Raw genomic sequence first — 18,480 nt, forward strand, 5'->3', positions numbered from 1 at the left:
TAGGGGAAAAAAAAAATTGGACCCCTACTTCATACAAAAATCGACTTCTGAAATTAAAGCCCTAACTGTGAAGGACAAAAATCAATAATATAGGAAGATGTTTTCATAATCTAGGAATAGAAAAAGAGTCTTTAAGCAAGACACAAAAGGACCAGATATAAAGCAAAGATTGATAAATTCAACTTTTTAAAATTTAAATGTATTTCTGGTCATCAAAAAATTCTGGAAAGAATAAAAAGTGTTAAAAAAGATGCTTAAAACACATATAACTGATAAAGGACCCATATCTAAAATATATAAAGTACTGCTACAGATCAAAAAGAAAGGGAACAGGGCTTCCCTGGTGGCGCAGTGCTTGAGAGTCCGCCTGCCGATGCAGGAGACGCGGGTTCGTGCCCCGTTTCGGGAAGATCCCACATGCCGCGGAGCGGCTGGGCCCGTGAGCCATGGCCGCTGAGCCTGCGCGTCCGGAGCCTGTGCTCCGCAAATGGGAGAGGCCACAACAGTGAGAGGCCCGCATAACGCAAGGAAAAAAAAAAAAAAAAAGAAGAAAAAAAAAAAAAGAAAGGGAACACAATAGTGAGTAAAAGATGGAAACAAGCAGGGACTTCCAATAAAGAGATATCCATTGAAATAAACACCACAATAATATGCCATTGCATTAAACTGGCTAAAAATTTAAAATCAGGTTATACTCAGAGTTGGCAAGGTTGATGAGTCACGGTTGAATGTGGCTGCTAATTCATGGCTGGTGGGTCTAAAAACTGGTAAAATCACTATGGAAAATAGTTACCCTTTTTGTGTAAAAATGAAGTTAATATCCAATACCAGCAGCATATTCCTAGACCCTTAAGCAGCATTTCTCAAATTTTTTGGTGTCAGGATGTCTTTACACTCTTAAAAATTATAAAGGTCCCAAAGAGCTTTTATTTATAAGGTAATTCTATCAATATTTACCATTATCAGTAGTGAGAAATTTAAAATTTATTTATTTATTAACAACAAACTATGTTAAATAGTAAATGTTAAAATATTTTCATTAAAATTATCTATACTTTCCAAGAGAATTAATGTTAAGTGTGGCATTGTTTTAAATTATTGCACATCTTTAATATTTGGCTTAACAAAAGACAACTGCATTCTCATATCTGCTTTCGCATTCAAGCTCTTGCAATGTTGTTTTGGTTGAAGCACACAAAGGAAATCCAGTCTCACATAGATATGTGGTTGAGAAAGGAGGTATTTTTGATAACCTTTTCAGATAATTGTGGATATTCTTCTCTGATACTCCTCCAAAACTTGACAAGTGGCAGTCCCTTAAAGGTTAGTTACACTGTGGAATCAAACCCCATCAATGAGGTTTTCATACTCTGTTAATTCCTTAAAACTCAATGGTCTGTCAGTCAGAGTTCAACTGAGAAGAAAGAGAACCGGTAGAAAAACACAAAACAGGGACTTCCCTGGTGGCGCAGTGGTTAAGAATCCGCCTGCCAACGTGGGGGACACGGGTTCGACCCCTGGTCTGGGAAGATCCCACGTGCCGCGGAGCAACTAAGCCCGTGCGCCACAACTACTGAGCCTGTGCTCTGGAGCCCGTGAGCCACAACTACTGAGCCCGTGTGTCACAAATACTGAAGCCTGCGCGCCCAGAGCCCATGCTTAGCAATGAGAAGCCCGTGAACCGCAACAAAGAGCAGCTCCCGCTCTCTGCAACTAGAGAAAGCCCATGCACAGCAACGAAGACCCAACGCAGCCAAAAATAAATAAATTTATTTTTAAAAAAATGAAAAAAGAAAAGAAATACGTATGACATTTACAGATTTATTAGAAGAAACTGCCCAACGCATTTGTGGAGGCTGGCTAAGCAAAGTCCAAAATCTGTAGGACAGTCTGTGAGAATGAGAAGATCACAAGCAGGCTGGACCCAGGAGGTGTGGGCTGCAGCCCATCTGCAAGTGAGTCAGGAAGGAGGGACAGCGGAAGAGATTGAGTGCATGTGTAGGCCTAGCTGCTGCATGGAAGTCCTGAGGTCAGGCTCACCCAGAATAATCTCCCTTTTGATCAACTTCAAATCAACTAATTAGGGACTTCAACCCCATCTGCAAAATTCCTTCAAACAGCACCTAAATTAGTGTGTGACTGAATAACTAGAAGGCGGCGTGTGTATGCAACAAAACCGCCACTGTCTTCCTATGTTCTTCAGTGCTCACAAGAGAATGTCCTTGTAGTCCATCCCCAGCAGGAGACGAAAAATGTTATTCTGGGGACTGTGGTTCAGAATAAGCAAATTAACACATCAAAAAGTCATCATAGGGCTTCCCTGGTGGCACAGTGGTTTCGAGTCCGCCTGCCGATGCACGGGACACGGGATCTCTTGAAAGGGGAGCCCAGGGGTCTGTGGACCACACTTTGAGAACTGCTGATTTAAAGAAACATGTATACAAGCACACCAGCATACTATATACAAGAATGTTCACAGAAAAGGAAACCACACAAGTGCACGTCAACAATAGACTGAATATATTCACATAACTATTGCTTCAAGGAGCATATGATGTGGTACCTATCACTCTTTGACCCAGATAACCTGGGCCTCTGCCCTGGGCCTCACACTTTAGAGGGCCTCTCACCCCTGTCTTTCTCCAGCTGTGACCCCCTTGGAGCAAGTAGTTGGCTGAATCCTTTTTCTAGACAGACTCCAAGTACTCAGTTCCCTAGAATTCCCTACCCAAATGGCCCTGATCCTATTTTCAGGGCCTCAATGGGCCTCCTTGGTTTCATCCTCTAAAGAACAGACAGGACTACTAGGATGTCCACATCTAAGTCCAAAGATGGCCAAGGGTCACCGTTTGCAGGTGGTGTGGCCATCTACGTGTGTGCAAGGCCCCCTGTGGTACAGGATGGAGCCAGGACAGAAAGAGATAGAGGGTGGACTTTGGGGTGGCTCTGCTTGTACACTTGTCCCAGGACCCACAGATATTAGGGTTGGTCCTGGATGCTTAGAGCTCACGTAACACTGAGCTCAAATAGGTTCACGGGCGCACGCACACACGCACACGCGCGCACACACACACACATGCACGCACACTATAATTCCACTTATGCAAAGTTCAGAAAGAAGCAAAACCATCATGTTAGAGGTACATACAATCCAAAAAGAAAAGCAAAGAAAAGTTACCACAAAAGTAAGAATAACGAGTGCCAGAAGGTACAGGGTTTATGATCTGGAAGAGACACGAGAAGGCTTCTGGGATGCTCAAAGGGTCTAGGTCTATTTCCTTACTCGGGTGGTAGCTACGTGGGCACTCATTTATAAGTATTCATTAAATAGTACATGTTGTCCATTTTTTCAAATTACGTTTTATCTCACTAAATATTAATCTCAACCTGAAAAATGAAGTAACTGTAATAAAATTGCATTTTCTTTCATCCAGGTTCCCTACTCACACTTCACATGTCTCTCCTTCACTTTTTGAAATCTTCACATATTTATCAAAAAATACTTTTGAAATCAACAAAACCACATGTAATTGTAGCTCTAAAAATAAAATCGATAGGATTCTAAAATCAGTAGGGCTGATGAGTGGAGGAGAAAGATATCCAAGGAGATTATTTGTACATTCACTTTTGGATTAAAATAATATAACCACAGACAGGCTTTGAGCCCAGGAAGCTTGACTCCAGAACCTGAATAATTAACCATATGCTTTTTTCACTTAAAACAATTAAATGAAATGACCCGTATAAGATACCTAGGTACAGGGCATATTGTAGGATTTCAATAAACAAATGTAGTTATTTTATCATTATCATTCTGAATATTTACTATTACCACCTTTTAGTCTCCTAGTAAGTAGGCCATTGCTTCATTTCTATACCCCAATATTCTAGGAAAGATATTTAACACATTAAAAAAGAGTAAAATATACTGGGGTCAAGGGAATGGGGAGTGTACTGTGTATTTGGCTAAGTGTGTATCCTGAGAAGGACCCGAGAAGCACCCTCTATTTAATATTTTATGCTTATAATTATCCCACTCGTGCCTGAAGGATGACATTTAATTACATGTCCCTTAACATGCCTAACTACAAGTTATTGCTGTCATAAAACCATGCAGTTAGCATTAAAATTAAACATAATATTGTACTCAATGACCCCTCCTCAATCATTAGAAAATCTAAGAAAGGTGATTTAGTGAAATATTAACAGTACAGGCTTTTTGGTTGCTAATTTTTTTGCCAACTGTCATTCCTATTTGCTCTAAATAAGTTTTTAAATAATATTATAAGCCGATGTTACAAGTTCATGTGCACATTATATGCACATTATATTTTTATTTCTGTATACCCTACAGTGTGCTTACCACCTACATGATTTTTTAATTGAGATTTTAAAAAATTCAAGATTATCTGAAAATTTAGTTCTTAAGACTTACCCTCAATACAACTGTTTACAGGCCATTTATGATTGCCTCTAGTTAATATGGTAAAGCCCTGCTGCCCTAAAGCTATTTGAGCGGGGGAGCTACTTAGGAACCCCAGTGAAGACCAAGCACGTCGCCATCATTAATTCCCAAGTACTTACTTCCACTGCGTAGTGGAAAGCCGACGAACCTGGATGCAATGACAGGTTTTGAAGAGGCTTGATGTGTGGTTTCTCCCATCCAAACTCCGAGGACCACTCCACTGTTAACATGTGATCCGTAAAAACCGTTCCAAAAACCAGAGTATTGGGGTCTGGTTTTTCCTTTAAAACGGTGGCTGGTGTGATTATTAGATCTTTAGCCTGGGGAAGAAAATCAGCAACATTAAAGAAAAGTAACTGAACATCCACGGCTAGATGAGACAGAGGGTAAAAAGACAGATACGATTTAAGTCACTGGCCGTTAGAAAGTGAAATCGTTTGACTTTTTTTTTTATTTTTTGCGGTACGCGGGCCTCTCACTGTTGTGGCCTCTCCCATTGCGGAGCACAGGCTCGGGACGCGCAGGCTCAGCGGCCATGGCTCACAGGCCCAGCCGCTCCGCGGTATGTGGGATCTTCCCGGTCCTGGGCACGAACCCGTGTCCCCTGCACCGGCAGGCGGACTCTCAACCACTGCGCCACCAGGGAAGCCCTCGCTTGACTTTTAAATGTTGGCAACTAACGCAGAAACTTAACAACACTGTGTGAGAGAAGCAAATCATGCCTGCATTCAGAATTTGGACTGTTGTTTAAAATCTCTTCAATGTAGGGAATTCCCTGGTGGTCCAGTGGTTAGGTCAGGGAGCTAAGATCCAGAAGCCGCAGGGCACAGCAAAAAAAAAAAAAAAAACTCTGTAATGTATACTGCTGAACAAATATCAGAACCAAAATTCAGTGGCATTTAGAAACAGGGACCAGAGAGTAGATGGAGTTAAATGACGCTAAAAGAACATATCTCTTCTTCACCCCCACCATAGAACCCATGTGGATCCTTCGAGAAAGAAGAGGGGTCTTAGAATGAAAACAGCAACACTCACAATGACTTGTTAAACTAAAAAGAATGTCATTAAGAACTGCAGCTCTTGGGATGGTTATACTCCAGCTCCCCCAAAGAATTCTTGGCAGAAGCCTTCCAAAACCCTCTGGGTGCATCGTAGGGGACAGGCAGCAAGCAGAGTGAAGCAAATGTTTTCTTCGTTGAAAACAGAAGTAGAGATTGAACACTAAGATATGAATCCTCTATTCTGTATTGAGGAAACAGTGAACAAAGGACCCCTTATTCAAAGAAAGATAAATAAGAGTAATAGGAAACAACTTCACACAGCCCCATTTCACCAGCTCTCCACAGCCGCCTTGCCTATTACAAATGGCCAACACGTAAGCATCCGGATCATAGACAATAGCACCACTAACTATACAATAGCGGTAGAATACTGACAAAAACCACAGGGGAAGGAGCTTTTAGACCACTTAAAAACAAAACTAACCAAGGACAAGTTCAAGCTGTTAATAGGTTCTAAGGAATATCAGACTCCACTTCTTTCTATACACAAAAGTAGTCATTTCCCCCCCAAAATCAAATACAGAATTTCACTTCGTATCACCAGCTCTGATCATTATTTTTCAAATAATCTAATTACTTCGGATTAATTCACTGCTTTATAGCTGCTTTAGTCATTTGATATATTATGAATGATAGTTATTTTTAGAAAAACATTTAGGCTAAAAATGTTATTTATTTATTTATTTGTTTGTTTAACTTTTTGTCTTGGAGTATAGCCGATTAACAATGTTGTGATAGTTTCAGGTGCACAGTAGAGGGACTCAGCCACACATATGCATGTATCCGTTCTCTCCCAAACTCCCCTCCCATTCAGGCTGCCAAATAACATAAAAATGTTATTTATTTCCAAACAACCAGAAAGCTCACATTACAATGAAGTATAAGGCATTAAGGATAACATATTAACTGTAATTTTCAGGCCAGTCTCGTAATGCTGCTTTGGAATATGCCAGTAAAATGAAAAATTGGGGGGAAAAATTTCTTCTATCAGTATTTAATCCAAGTAAGTAAGTTAACCTAAAACCCTTTATTAAGTGCAAGAAAATAAATTTATTCCAGCTAAATTGTTTTGATCTTTGAATTCCATTCCTCTCCCCTTATCCTCTAGACTAGGTAAGATGTTGGGCAAATTTCACCTGATGGCATGGTCCATAAGCTGTGACAGAATATCTGATGACCCTCAAGCCAAAAATATTTATTATCTGCCCCATTCAAAAAGCTTGCCAATCCTTCTTGACTGTTTAGATAAGAAATCTGGCTAGAGTATTTGCAATTGAATCTCCAGCCCTAGCACAGTGCCCAGCACACACAGCAGTAAAGTTTTCTTAAATGCTGAAAATAACTTTGGTTGATTTCAGATGCACTCTGTAATGAATGACAGACTCATTCACAGAAGATGGCCGGGATTTAAAGTGAGTGAAATTCTAACATAAACTTTATTACATGAATGGTTTCACAGTATTCTCCCACAAGGACATACTTGTGCTTTTGCTTTAGTTAGCTTTTTTGAAAAAGTGGCTGGGGGGATCCTGGGCTAAGAAAAATCTGGAACTATACCAATATAGTAAGACAAACTTAATGCAAAATTTTACCTATTAACACTATTTAAAAAAGTTTCTTAATGACGGGAGAGTAGTAAGATACAAAACAAAAGCAGAAAGATGAAAGTAGGTGAAAATGTAGCAGAGAGAGTGAGCAGAAGGGGTGAGTTTTTTATCCCTGAATTCTGGATACAACTGAAATATTGCAAAGGCAACAGACCTTAGCTTTTTTTTTTTTTTTCCCAATGACAAAACCAGTAATTTGCATGGTTCTTCAAAAGTAAGATAGGGAGGGAGGAAGGAGAGGGGGAAAAAAAAAAAGTAAGATAGGGCTTCCTTGGTGGTGCAGTGGTTGAGAGTCCGCCTGCTGATGCAGGGGACACAGGTTCGTGCCCGGGTCTGGGAAAATCCCACAAGCTGCAGAGCAGCTGGGCCCGTGAGGCATGGCCGCTGAGCCTGCGGGTCCGGAGCCTGTGCTCCGCAACGGGAGAGGCCACAACAGTGAGAGGCCCGCGTACCGCAAAAAAAAAAAAAGACTAAAAAAAAAAAGTTCAACCTCCCATCTGCTACTTCTTCCTTTTTTCTTTTTGTGGCCATACCCCACAGCTTGCGGGATCTTGGTTCCCCAACCAGGGTTCAAACCCGGGCCCTCGGAATGCAAGTGTGGAGTCCTAACCACTGGACCACCAGGGAATTCCTCCACCTGCTATTTCTAACATTAGCTAAAGAATTCTATCATTACCAAAGAAGACATACAGATGGCCAACAAATACATGAAATGATGCTCAACATCACTAACCATTAGAGAAATGCAAATCAAAGCCACAATGATGCAAATCAAAACCACAAAAATGCAAGTCAAAACTACAATGAGGTATCACCTCACACCAGTCAGAATGGCCATCATCAAAAAATCTATAAATAAATGCTGGAGAGGATGTGGAGAAAAGGGAACCCTCTTGCACTGTTGGTGGGAATATAAATTGATACAGCCACTATGGAGAACAGTATGGAGGTTCCTTAAAAAACTAAAAACAGAACTATCATATGACCCAGCAATCCCACTACTGAGCATATACCCTGAGAAAACCATAATTCAAAAAGTCATGTACCACAATGTTCATTGCAGCTCTATTTACAATAGCCAGGACATAGAAGCAACCGAAGTGTCCATCAACAGATGAATGGATAAAGATGTGGCACATATATACAGTGGGATATTACTCAGCCATAAAAAGAAACGAAATTGAGTTATTTGTAGTGAGGTGGATGGACCTAGAATCTGTCAGAGAGTGAAGCAAGCCAGAAAGAGAAAAACAAATACTGTATGCTAATGCACATATATGGAATTTTAAAAAGCGGTACTGATGAACCTAGTGGCAGGGCAGGAATAAAGACGCAGACATAGAGAACAGACTTGAGGGCACAGGGGGTGGGGAAGGGGAAGCTGGGATGAAGTGAAAGAGTAGCACTGACATATATACACAACCAAACATAAAATAGATAGCTAGTGGAAAGCAGCTGCATAGCACAAGGAGATCAACTCGATGCTTTGTGACCACCTAGAGGGGTGGGACAGCGAGGGTGGGAGGGAGAGGAAAAAGGGAGGGGATATGGGGATATATGTATACACATAGCTGATTCACTTTGTTGTACAGCAGAAACTAACACAACATTGTAAAGCATTTATACTCCAATAAAGATGTGAAAAAAACAAACAATTCTATCATTAGCTAATCAACAAGAAGCAAACCACACAGGGTGCATCTACCTTTCAGGATTTCTAGGCTTTCCAGTAACCTTACCTGCCATGAAACCAATAGGCAATGGAATATACAACTTTATTCCAACAACAATCTGCATAGAATATTTTAAAAACAAGACTATGGCTTTGCCTCATAACAAACTGTAGGGTGATTCTTTTTATTTTTTCCTTCCCTCACTCTTCTTCCTTCCTCACCTGCTTTATTATTCTTAGTATTTTGCCTTTTTATTCACTCAGTGAACACTGCACCAGCACAGTGGCTCAGGTAGTGCGCTAAACAAGCACAGCAGATACCAAGATGCAAGGGCTCAGCCTTCCTTCTCAGGCACACTTGCTGCCGGCCAAAGACAGGTGGTAGCCTCTGTGAACAAGTGTTATTCATTCATTCTGTTACCAAGGCTGTCGCCCCAGAATCATACCCCTTCCCCTCCCTTGAATAGAAACCAATAGAAACTCATCTAAGTTTCAGGACGAAGCTGAAAGAAAAAAACAAGAACTGGTTAGAACCAAGTAGGCCCAAGATGGAGGAAGATGTGACTTCCACTAGACCTTGGGCCTCATTATACGCTCATTGTAACAAGTTAGCTAAATGCCACCCTCACCAGCACCATGACAGTTGACGACTGCCATGACAACAACCGGAAAAGCATGTACAAGGACTGAAAAGGAGAGCTGCATCAGTTCTGGGTTCAAATCACACCGCTGTTCTCATATAACTCATGAATACTCCTCCCACTGTTTCCAATTCCCTCCCTTTTACCTTGACCCTCCTATACAACCCGCCCAACTTGGGTTGAGAAGTTGACTAATGAACTAGGTTCCCACTTCTCCATTCTTTAACCACTGAATAAAGCTTGTGCTGTTCCAGCCTCAGCGTTGGTTTTGTTATTGGCTGCACAATCTGAATGGAAACAGAACCTCCCTGGGGGAAAAACTGGGGTCTTGGCCCAGGCTAGGACCCCGGCACAGATCCGGTTGATCAATTCAGTAACATATTAACCTAACAATTTTTTTTTTTTTTTAACCTAACAGTTTCTGAGCTACTATGTACCTGTATTGCTATAGGCACAAAGAAACTCAGGGGAGGCCTCTTCTCTTAGTGAGGGGGAAATACAGTATAAAGAAATAAATGGATAAATAGATGTCAGGAGGTGATTAGTGCTATGAAGATGAAAATGAAAGCAGCTTGAAAGGATAGAGTGGGAAAGAGGATTATTTTAGATAGAAGGGTTAGGGAAGGCCTCCCTGATGAGGTGACATTTGAGCAGAAACTTGAATGAAGAGGGTAGGTCATTTAGATATGTAGGGGCAAAGTCTTTCAGGCAGAGGGAGCAAGTGCAAAGGCCCTGAGGTGGGAACACACTTGGCATGTACAGGAGACAGCAAAGAGCCAGTATGGTGGGGATGCAGGAAAGGGAGGGGCTGAGAGAACCAGTTACTCCACTGTACACTGACCGACATTCCAATTCTCCATGAGCCCTGGCTCTGTGTAACCAAGATTGTACGCCATCTTCTTTCTTTCCCTGGGACCGGTACCATAGACACTGCTGGCAGTTAAGGTAAACCCAGTTTCTCTCTCCATTCCAGGTAATTTGAAGGATGATACTAGAGCCAGGCTACCATGCTTTAATTTCTTGCTGTTTTTATTAAGTATGGAAGAGCAAAGTTGGAGGAAGGAGAGTTTAAATGGTGGAAAAATAAGAGAATCTGGGTAATGCTGAGCTTTTTCCTTGAGCCTCTACGCTTCCCCCCTTGGCATCTGTGTTCTCGACCCTGGCCAAACACTGGATTCAACCACGGAGGTTTTTAAAAAACATTAAACTGGACCCCATTCGAGAATCCCAGAAGGATGGAGCAGTGGGGTGCTTGTTTGTTTAAGTTTACCCAAGTGGATTCCAACTGTGCAGTCAGGGCTGAGAACCACACCACACCATCTCCCCTGAAGATTTCATCAACTTGAACAGCAATGGTTCCCAACACTGGCTGCTGAGTTGATTTACCTTGGAGGATTTTTTTTTTTTTTAAGAAAAATATCAATGCCCATGCCCTACCTAAGATCAGTGCAAAAGAAACTCAGGAGTGGGGCTCCACATCGGTTTTGGTTTCAAGCTCTCCGGGAGATGCCAATGCACAAGAAAGGCTGAGAACCAGTGACAGAGATTCAAATCTCACAGATTTGTGAATACTTACCAAAAGCCACTTACTCTCTTGCAATCATATGAACTTGGTAATCTCAAACTGAATATGTCTAAAATGGAACACATAATATTTCCTTCAAAATTGGGTCCCTACTTCTGATATTCATATTACTTTCTACTTCTTGACTTTTTTTTTTTTTTTTTTTTTTTTTTTTTTACACAGGTCCTATTGCTTCATGGATAGCAATTGTGGCCTCTCTCGTTGCGGAGCACAGGCTCCGAACACGCAGGCTTAGCGGCCATGGCTCACGGGCCCAGCCGCTCCAGGGCATGTGGGATCCTCCCTGACCGGGGCACGAACCCGCGTCCCCTGCATCGGCAGGCGGACTCTCAACCACGGCGCCACCAGGGAAGCCCTGTTCATTACTTTGGAGCTTATCATTCTCACAACATTCTCCCAACCCTGCTTCCCACATCGATCACTGAATTAGACACTTGTACTTTGAAGTATCACATGTTTAATCATTACCTTCAAAAGTCCATGAACAGCTAAATGGCTACAGACTCGAGTCCAAATATTTTAACCCCAAAATCAAGGATCCCAAGCAAGGCACTAGCTTCCTTTTACAATTCTACCTCTCACTAATGTTATGCATAAACCTTTTATCATTTACCAATCAATGCATTCAGCTGCAAGTAAATGAAAACCAAACAGGAGCTGGTTTTCTCGTAACAAGTCTGGAGGAGCCAGGCCGGCTGGCACCCGTTAATGTCAAGGCTCTGTGATTTTCTTGGCCGTCTCCTCTGGGTCAAAAGAAGGCTGCTACAGCTGTAGCTGTAGCTTCAGTGTTAATGATCTAATCAAAGTCCAAAGAAAGGGGAGGAAAAGGACAATACCAGACAAATCTCTTCCCTTTGATCACAAAAGCAAAAATTTCCCAGAAATTCCCTATGCCTTATTGGTTAGAAATCTGTCATAGTAATCTCTCTAGCTGCAAGGGAGGCTGGGAAGGCAGGTTTGTCATCCAGGGCCGGTTGGAGGACTGCAAACAAAATCAGGGTTCTGTTAACAAGGAACGTGTCTGGGGCTGTATTTGCGGTATACATTAGCCTAATGCCTGAACATTTACGTATTCTTGTCTAACATGGGAAGAGATAGAAGGACTAAAACTTGGCTACAGATGTCTTCCCACCCTCACCTGTTTTTCTCCATTATTTCTTCCACTTGTAAAGCAGAACATCAGGTGCCTCCAGTTTACCCAAACTCCCTCCTTTCTTCCTCCAGCAGTAAATGTGGAAACTAGTACCCCCACCCAGCCCAGCAGTCTGGGGTATCCTCAGCTTTCCAACTGCCTAACACTTGCCTTACCTACTGCTCATGCAACCCCTCCAGATAGACAGCTCACTCTCCAAAATGCTTGGTTTCCTTTATAAAATCCTTCAGATTGATTTGAACAATTGGGAATGGGAGTCATTTCTCTTTATTATTTTGGCCAAACTCTCATTTAGCACAGTATCATAGCAAATATGTCCGATTAATTCTGTTCTAAACTTCACTAAACCTGGATTTATCTTCACAGTTTTGGATATCTCAACATAACAGACTGTGTAAAAACAAAACCGAAAACAAAAACTTGTACTACTATAATTCATGAAAGACCTTTTTGTTGTTGTTGTTATTCCAAACCCTTAGACAGCCAACTTGATTGATCAAGGCCTAGTATATATTTTTTACTTTTTTGAATTCTCTCTTTAAAAAGACCACCCATAGTGGGTAGGACCTCTTGCCCTGAGATCAGGTTAGTTAATGGCAAAGCCTTTATTATGTTTTTATGCTCAACTTAGTGCTATTGTAATAATAACTTGTTAATACCAGTTAAGTTTCTAGAAATCGAATATAAGTGATTATATTACTAGGTGTTAGTTCCATTTCAGTAAACTACGACATCCTCTTGTAAGACATGTAATTTTTTTTTTTAGATGTTGGGGGTAGGAGTTAATTAATTTTTGCTGTGTTGGGTCTTCGTTTCTCTGCGAGGGCTTTCTCTAGTTGTGGCAAGCGGGGGCCATTCTTCATCGCAGTGCGCGGGCCTCTCACCATTGCGGCCTCTACTGTTGCGGAGCACAGGCTCCAGACGCACAGGCTCAGTAGTTGTGGCTCACAGGCCTAGTTGCTCTGCGGCATGTGGGATCCTCCCAGACCAGGCCTCGAACCCGTGTCCCCTGCATCGGCAGGCAGATTCTCAACCACTGCGCCACCAGGGAAGCCCAAGACATGTAATTTCTTAATGATGTGAATTGTGACCCTCTAATTTTCTGATTTGTATGTGAGGATTGCCCCTATATGCAGCTTTTCAAAGTAACGTACTATTAGGTGGCTTCAGAATTTCACTAAAAACTCCAATTTTCGGGACTTCCCTGGTCCCGAAATTTCAAAGTCAGGATACCATATACTTGTGTAAGAATTTGGAAGGCCACAAAGACTGGATTGTGAAATGGCAAGAAATATTGACAAAAACAGGCATACTAAAAACAACAATTTCTTGACTCAAAATGTGTGGTTGGGGAACCATTTGGTCTGAGATGGGGAAGCCACAGCAGGCTATTGCAACTGGATTGAGAGCACCTGAGGGCTGTATTAGCCAGCATTCAGACAACATCCAACATGGCATCAGTACTTCTCTGAATTGGCACTTAAACTTTCAAAGGCTATCTCTGCATTACAACTGTATCAGATGTTGCATAACTTTGTTCTAAAACAAGTGCGTTTGTCTTGCTCTATTTGGAAAACCATGGGTGCTACACTCATTATCATTTACAGACACTTTCTAAAAATCTAATAAGGAGGTTCGAATAGGAATAAATTAGGGCTTTTGGAGTGGCACATTCTGTGGAAGCAGGGGGGATGGGAAGAAACAGACAGCTGACCTCCTTGAAACAAGGACAACCCTGGAGTCCACAGAAAGATTCTGTAGGATTTCCCAGTAATAAGGCATCTCATTACTGGACTCTTGGGAAACGGTTTCCTCACGTTAAAATGACTATCAAAATGGGGGAAGAGATGCAATGTGAAAACTACCCATGAGACCCAAAAGGCAATTTAAAAGTTATAAATGGAGTTGATCAAAAGGGAGATAGAATACGCCCAAAGCCAACACGATCCTGTAAAAGCCACCACTTTTCTCCCCCAAATTATCAATTTCATTTTTCGTTTACCTCATCACATTTGCACTGTGAATACAACCACCATTACCACTCACGTTTTGATATGCAAATACATGAGTATAGACGATCAATACACCCCTCCTTACCTGAAATCTAAATTAACAAAGAGAAGATTACTTCCATGATGAATTAACTCTTCAATTTGCGAACAATTCTTCTATGTATAAAAATATAAAGGCCTTTGGGAAAATTAATTTATCTATAACCATTGAGGAATTTACTATATAAGATGACCCTCGGAGATTATGAAGTAGAATTCCTCTTTATCTCATTCTTTCAAGGACCCACATCTCAACATCTAAGTCCCTCAAATGTATTAGGAGCTTAGTTTTCATAGACTAGCAGAGTAATTGATTGTTGGGTTACAGAGGACATTAAAGGACAAGGAACAAGTTCACAAACTTATTACTATATATCCTATTATAGTTTGGTTTTTAAAAAGTCCTGAGAGCAGAGATCTTTTATTACATTTATCTTTGGATTTCCAATGCCTAGCACAGTCCCTGGCACATAGTAAGAGCAGGGTATATGTGAAACTGATGAGTCAAGTTTCACTCCCTCTCTGAACCCTGCCAGGATGTGAGATCATTAGGACACTCTGTGCTATGGATGACAATTGACAGTGACTGAAAGAGGCAGCAGAAGAGCAGAAAGAGACAAAAAAAAAAAAAAAAAAAAAAAAAAACCCCCGGGGGGAAATCTCCGTGGTGTGGGGGGTCGGGAGTAGGTGGAGATAATGAATTACAGAGAAAATGATAATACACCTTACATTTATGATTTTATGATTTTTAAAGTATTTTACAAGATTCGTTCTCTTTCGCTCCTCACTATTCCTCTGTGATGTATAAATTCCATAATTCAGAGAGAAAAGAAGGAAATACAGCCATTTTCCCCCTTTTACTGTAAAATGTTAGCTGCTGCTTAAACACGAAATACATGAGTTTAACTTTTTCCACAAATAGGGTGAAGGGTTAAAAGTATTATATAATCATGTAAACCTCTAGGTGAAATTCAGGAACTGGTTACTTTCCAAGAAAACTTTTATAATTCATGAAATAAAATAAGCAATTGACTGCCAGGTAATTTTAGACACATCTGTACTGCACTGCTCTCCACTTTACCTCTGGAAGAGTGGAATTTAAAATGCATGGCAGCTTATCTAAATTACTGTATAAACCCATACAGTGAAAACTGCCCCCAATCTCAACAAGAAATGGCTGTATTCAATTGAATTGCTGTCTCTCTTAGCCTCTGGCAAATAACTTACCTTAAAAGTCTCCACCACCTCTTTTGATCCTCCTTCTCCGGCACATTCCGCGGAGCATCCATTATTGCAGTCCTTAAAAGAAGAATTAAATCCATTAAGAAAAACTAGGTGGGTAACTGGGGTCTGGGGTAATCAATATCACTCACCATCACACCCTTTGCTCCGCTCCGGTCCGGTCCCCAAGCAAACAGGCAAAGGAGGATCAAACACCCAGGCACGAGCCCCAAAGGAGAGCGTCCTGCGAGGGCTGCCCTTCTTTCTGCCCTGCCGGAGGTCGCGGCTGTTTTTGTCCTCCACCGCCGGCTTCGGGCAGACTGGTTAAATTCCAGGTTCGCCCTACAGAGCCAGGGTTCACCAGCAAAGAACAAGAAGGTAATTGTCTCCCCCTTTTATCCGAGAAAATAGTCTAGACTAGGGCTTTAAGCCATTTATAGAAAAAACCTCCTGGGCGCGCTCAGCCTCGTGGTCTCGTCGATCACGGGCGCACAATAGCAAGCCTAGAAAAAGGATGGGGACCAGAGTGAACCATTTTCTCTACGGGCAGGGTCCTCCGATGCAGGCGCAAGGACACTAAGCCCCACACGTGAAAGACAAAACCGCATGGAATTAGGGGGTAAATTTTAAACATACTTAAGGACACAATGGAAACAGGTCGAACTGGAAACGGTGAAGACCTTAAAAAAAAAAAAAAAACCCTAATCTGGTACACTACTAGGGGAAAGAGGAAGAAAGGGAATCCAAGGAGGCAGAAGTCTGCGGTCAAAATATTTTGGGGTGGCCAAGGCACGCAGGATGCGGCTGTCAGTTCTGGCAGCCCAGAAATTCCGCTTCCCCCCACCAACCCCTCCTCCACCAAAGCGGCTTCCATGGCGACCCTCACGCTCCCCGTGGCTGTCCGCGCCGCGCTCCGGAGCGGGTCCCCGGCGGGACTTTAGACCTGTCTGGCGGGGGCTTCTCCGAGGAATTCGCAGGCTGGGACTCGAGATTTCGGGCAGGGCTGGGGAAAGAGACGCCCGGATGGAGACAGCACGGTGGTGCAAGGCGAAGCAGGATGGTGCGGGAAACAGCAGCAGCGCGCCCGGCCGGGCCCGCGGGCTTCCGGGACCCGGGGTCCAATCCGCCCCACCCCTACGCCCGCGAACGCCCGGGGTCGGGGTACCTGGCGGGCGAGGGCTGCGCCGGCGGGGGGAGGGCTGGCCATGGGGCGGCTCCGGGAGCGCGCGGCTGCGGAGAGCTGCGGCGGCACGCAGCGCCCGGCTGGACGCGAAAGCGGGCGGCGCGGCCAAGCTCCAGCGCACGGACCGCGCGGAGCCGGCCGCCAACACCCGGAACCCCAGGCCAGGGCCAGGCGCAGGGAACAGCGCAGCACCTCCAGCATCCCTGGGGGAGAAACCTTCAACTGTCTGGTCACTGTGGTCCTTCGGTCGGGAAACCCCAAGCCGTAGTCCCAACCCCCAGGGCACGAGAGTGCAGGAGCGCCTTTCTGGCTCAGGCACTCAGCAAGCATCCTTATTTACCAAACAACGCCTGGGTGGGCCTGGAAACGCCCCTCCGCCCAGGGGAAGGCAACCTCGGGGAAATTAATTTACATTAGGGCAGATTTTCCTTCGATCAGCCCACAAGAGGCAGTTTCTGCTTCCCTCCCCCTTCCTGCCCCGAGAGTTTGCAGCCGGGACTGGCAGTGGTGCCTGGGTTCTTGTCTGCTACCAGCCTCCACGCGCAAACTGAAGGAGAACGTGAATCCGGGTTTTAGATTTCTTCCCGCCACCTACCCAAGCCTGATTTGTAACTTGGGGTGTCACGGGGCTACTAGGTTCACATCCCCTAAGAGATGTTTCTCCCCAAACACGTTGATGCCACTTAGACCCACCTACCCACCCAACCCATTCATCGCTTTCAGGCAAAGTAGACCACGCGTTCCCAACCAAGCAGCTTTGACAATTTTTTGAGGTAGGCCTGTGATGGCAACATTTAGACAGAGGGAAAAGGAAGACTGTAATGGCTGTTGTCTGCTGTGTGCTCCTGAAGCAATGGCAACCTAAATTATGAGCCTTTCTGGGCTTTTAAATTAATAGGAAGTGGTGACTTGTGCTGATTTGATCTTAGGAAGGGGAGAGAGCAGTTTATTTTGGGTAAAAGCGGTTAAATCCAGTCTGCTTTTAGAATTGATTTCCTACAGCCCTAAAGACAATACAGCTCTAATCTTATTGCTCAGAAAACTGCATTCACTTCTCCCTTCCTCTCTCCCCTTAATACTAGGCATAGAAAAGCCTCTTATGCTGGGGTGGAGCCCTGACAGGTCACATGTCACTAAAAACCAGAGTCCTTTTTCTTTTTAATTTTTTCTTTTTTTACTTTTTACATCTTTATTGGACAGAGTCCTTTTTAAAGAAATGTAAAATTGAATTGAACAAGTAAAGAAGATATACAGATTAAGTATACTCTAGGGCTGCCAGTTTTTGACTTCTTATTTCTTAAAAATAAGAAACCCTTAGTTGAAGAGCTACAGACAACTTATTTGCGTTCAAAATGTTGGTTTAAATGTCTACACTGGGACATGCCTGGTGGTGCAGTAGTTAAGAATCGGACATGGGTTTCATCCCTGGTCCGGGAAGGTCCCACATGCCACAGAGCAACTAAGCCTGTGCACCACAACTACTGAGCCTGTGCTCTAGAGCCCGCGAGCCACAACTACTGAAGCCTGTGTGCCTAGGGCCCGTGCTCCGCAGCAAGAGAAGCCACCGCACTGAGAAGCCTGCGCACCACAACGAGGAGTAGCCCCCAATCGCCGCAACTAGAGAAAAGCCTGCGCGCAGCAACGAAGACCCAACGCAGCCAAAAATAAATAAATGAATAAATAAAAATTAAAAAAATAAATGTCTACACTGTACTGTTCATTCAAAGCCCATTATTGTTTTAAAGGTAGATCCTATACAACTCCAATTTTCTTGCCATTTAAAATGTGACCTTTAAATCCTCCCTTTTCAGCCTTGAAAGCACGTGTAATACAAGAACGGT

The 18,480-nt window shown here is 43.1% G+C and overlaps 1 protein-coding gene across 2 annotated transcripts in view; it reads right to left on the minus strand.

Annotated features, from left to right (window-relative positions):
- The window catches only part of BCAT1 (branched chain amino acid transaminase 1), a 66,891-nt gene extending 50,164 nt beyond the window's left edge, over window positions 1–16,727 (minus strand). The window contains exons 1-3 of one of the 2 annotated variants that reach the window (XM_007446271.1): window positions 16,622–16,727; window positions 15,463–15,534; window positions 4,585–4,785 (exon numbers count right to left, since the gene is read on the minus strand). In XM_007446271.1, the coding sequence (XP_007446333.1) occupies window positions 4,585–4,785; window positions 15,463–15,534; window positions 16,622–16,663 (315 nt within the window). In that variant the 5' untranslated portion in view covers window positions 16,664–16,727. Of the gene's footprint in view, window positions 1–4,584; window positions 4,786–15,462; window positions 15,535–15,608; window positions 16,114–16,621 lie in introns of those variants that run through there. The other variant, XM_007446272.1, reaches the window with a different exon arrangement.
- Between the last annotated feature and the right edge of the window lie 1,753 nt (window positions 16,728–18,480).

This window comes from Lipotes vexillifer, unplaced genomic scaffold (genome assembly GCF_000442215.2).
Source record: "Lipotes vexillifer unplaced genomic scaffold, Lipotes_vexillifer_v1.1 scaffold477, whole genome shotgun sequence".
NCBI lineage: Eukaryota > Metazoa > Chordata > Mammalia > Artiodactyla > Lipotidae > Lipotes > Lipotes vexillifer.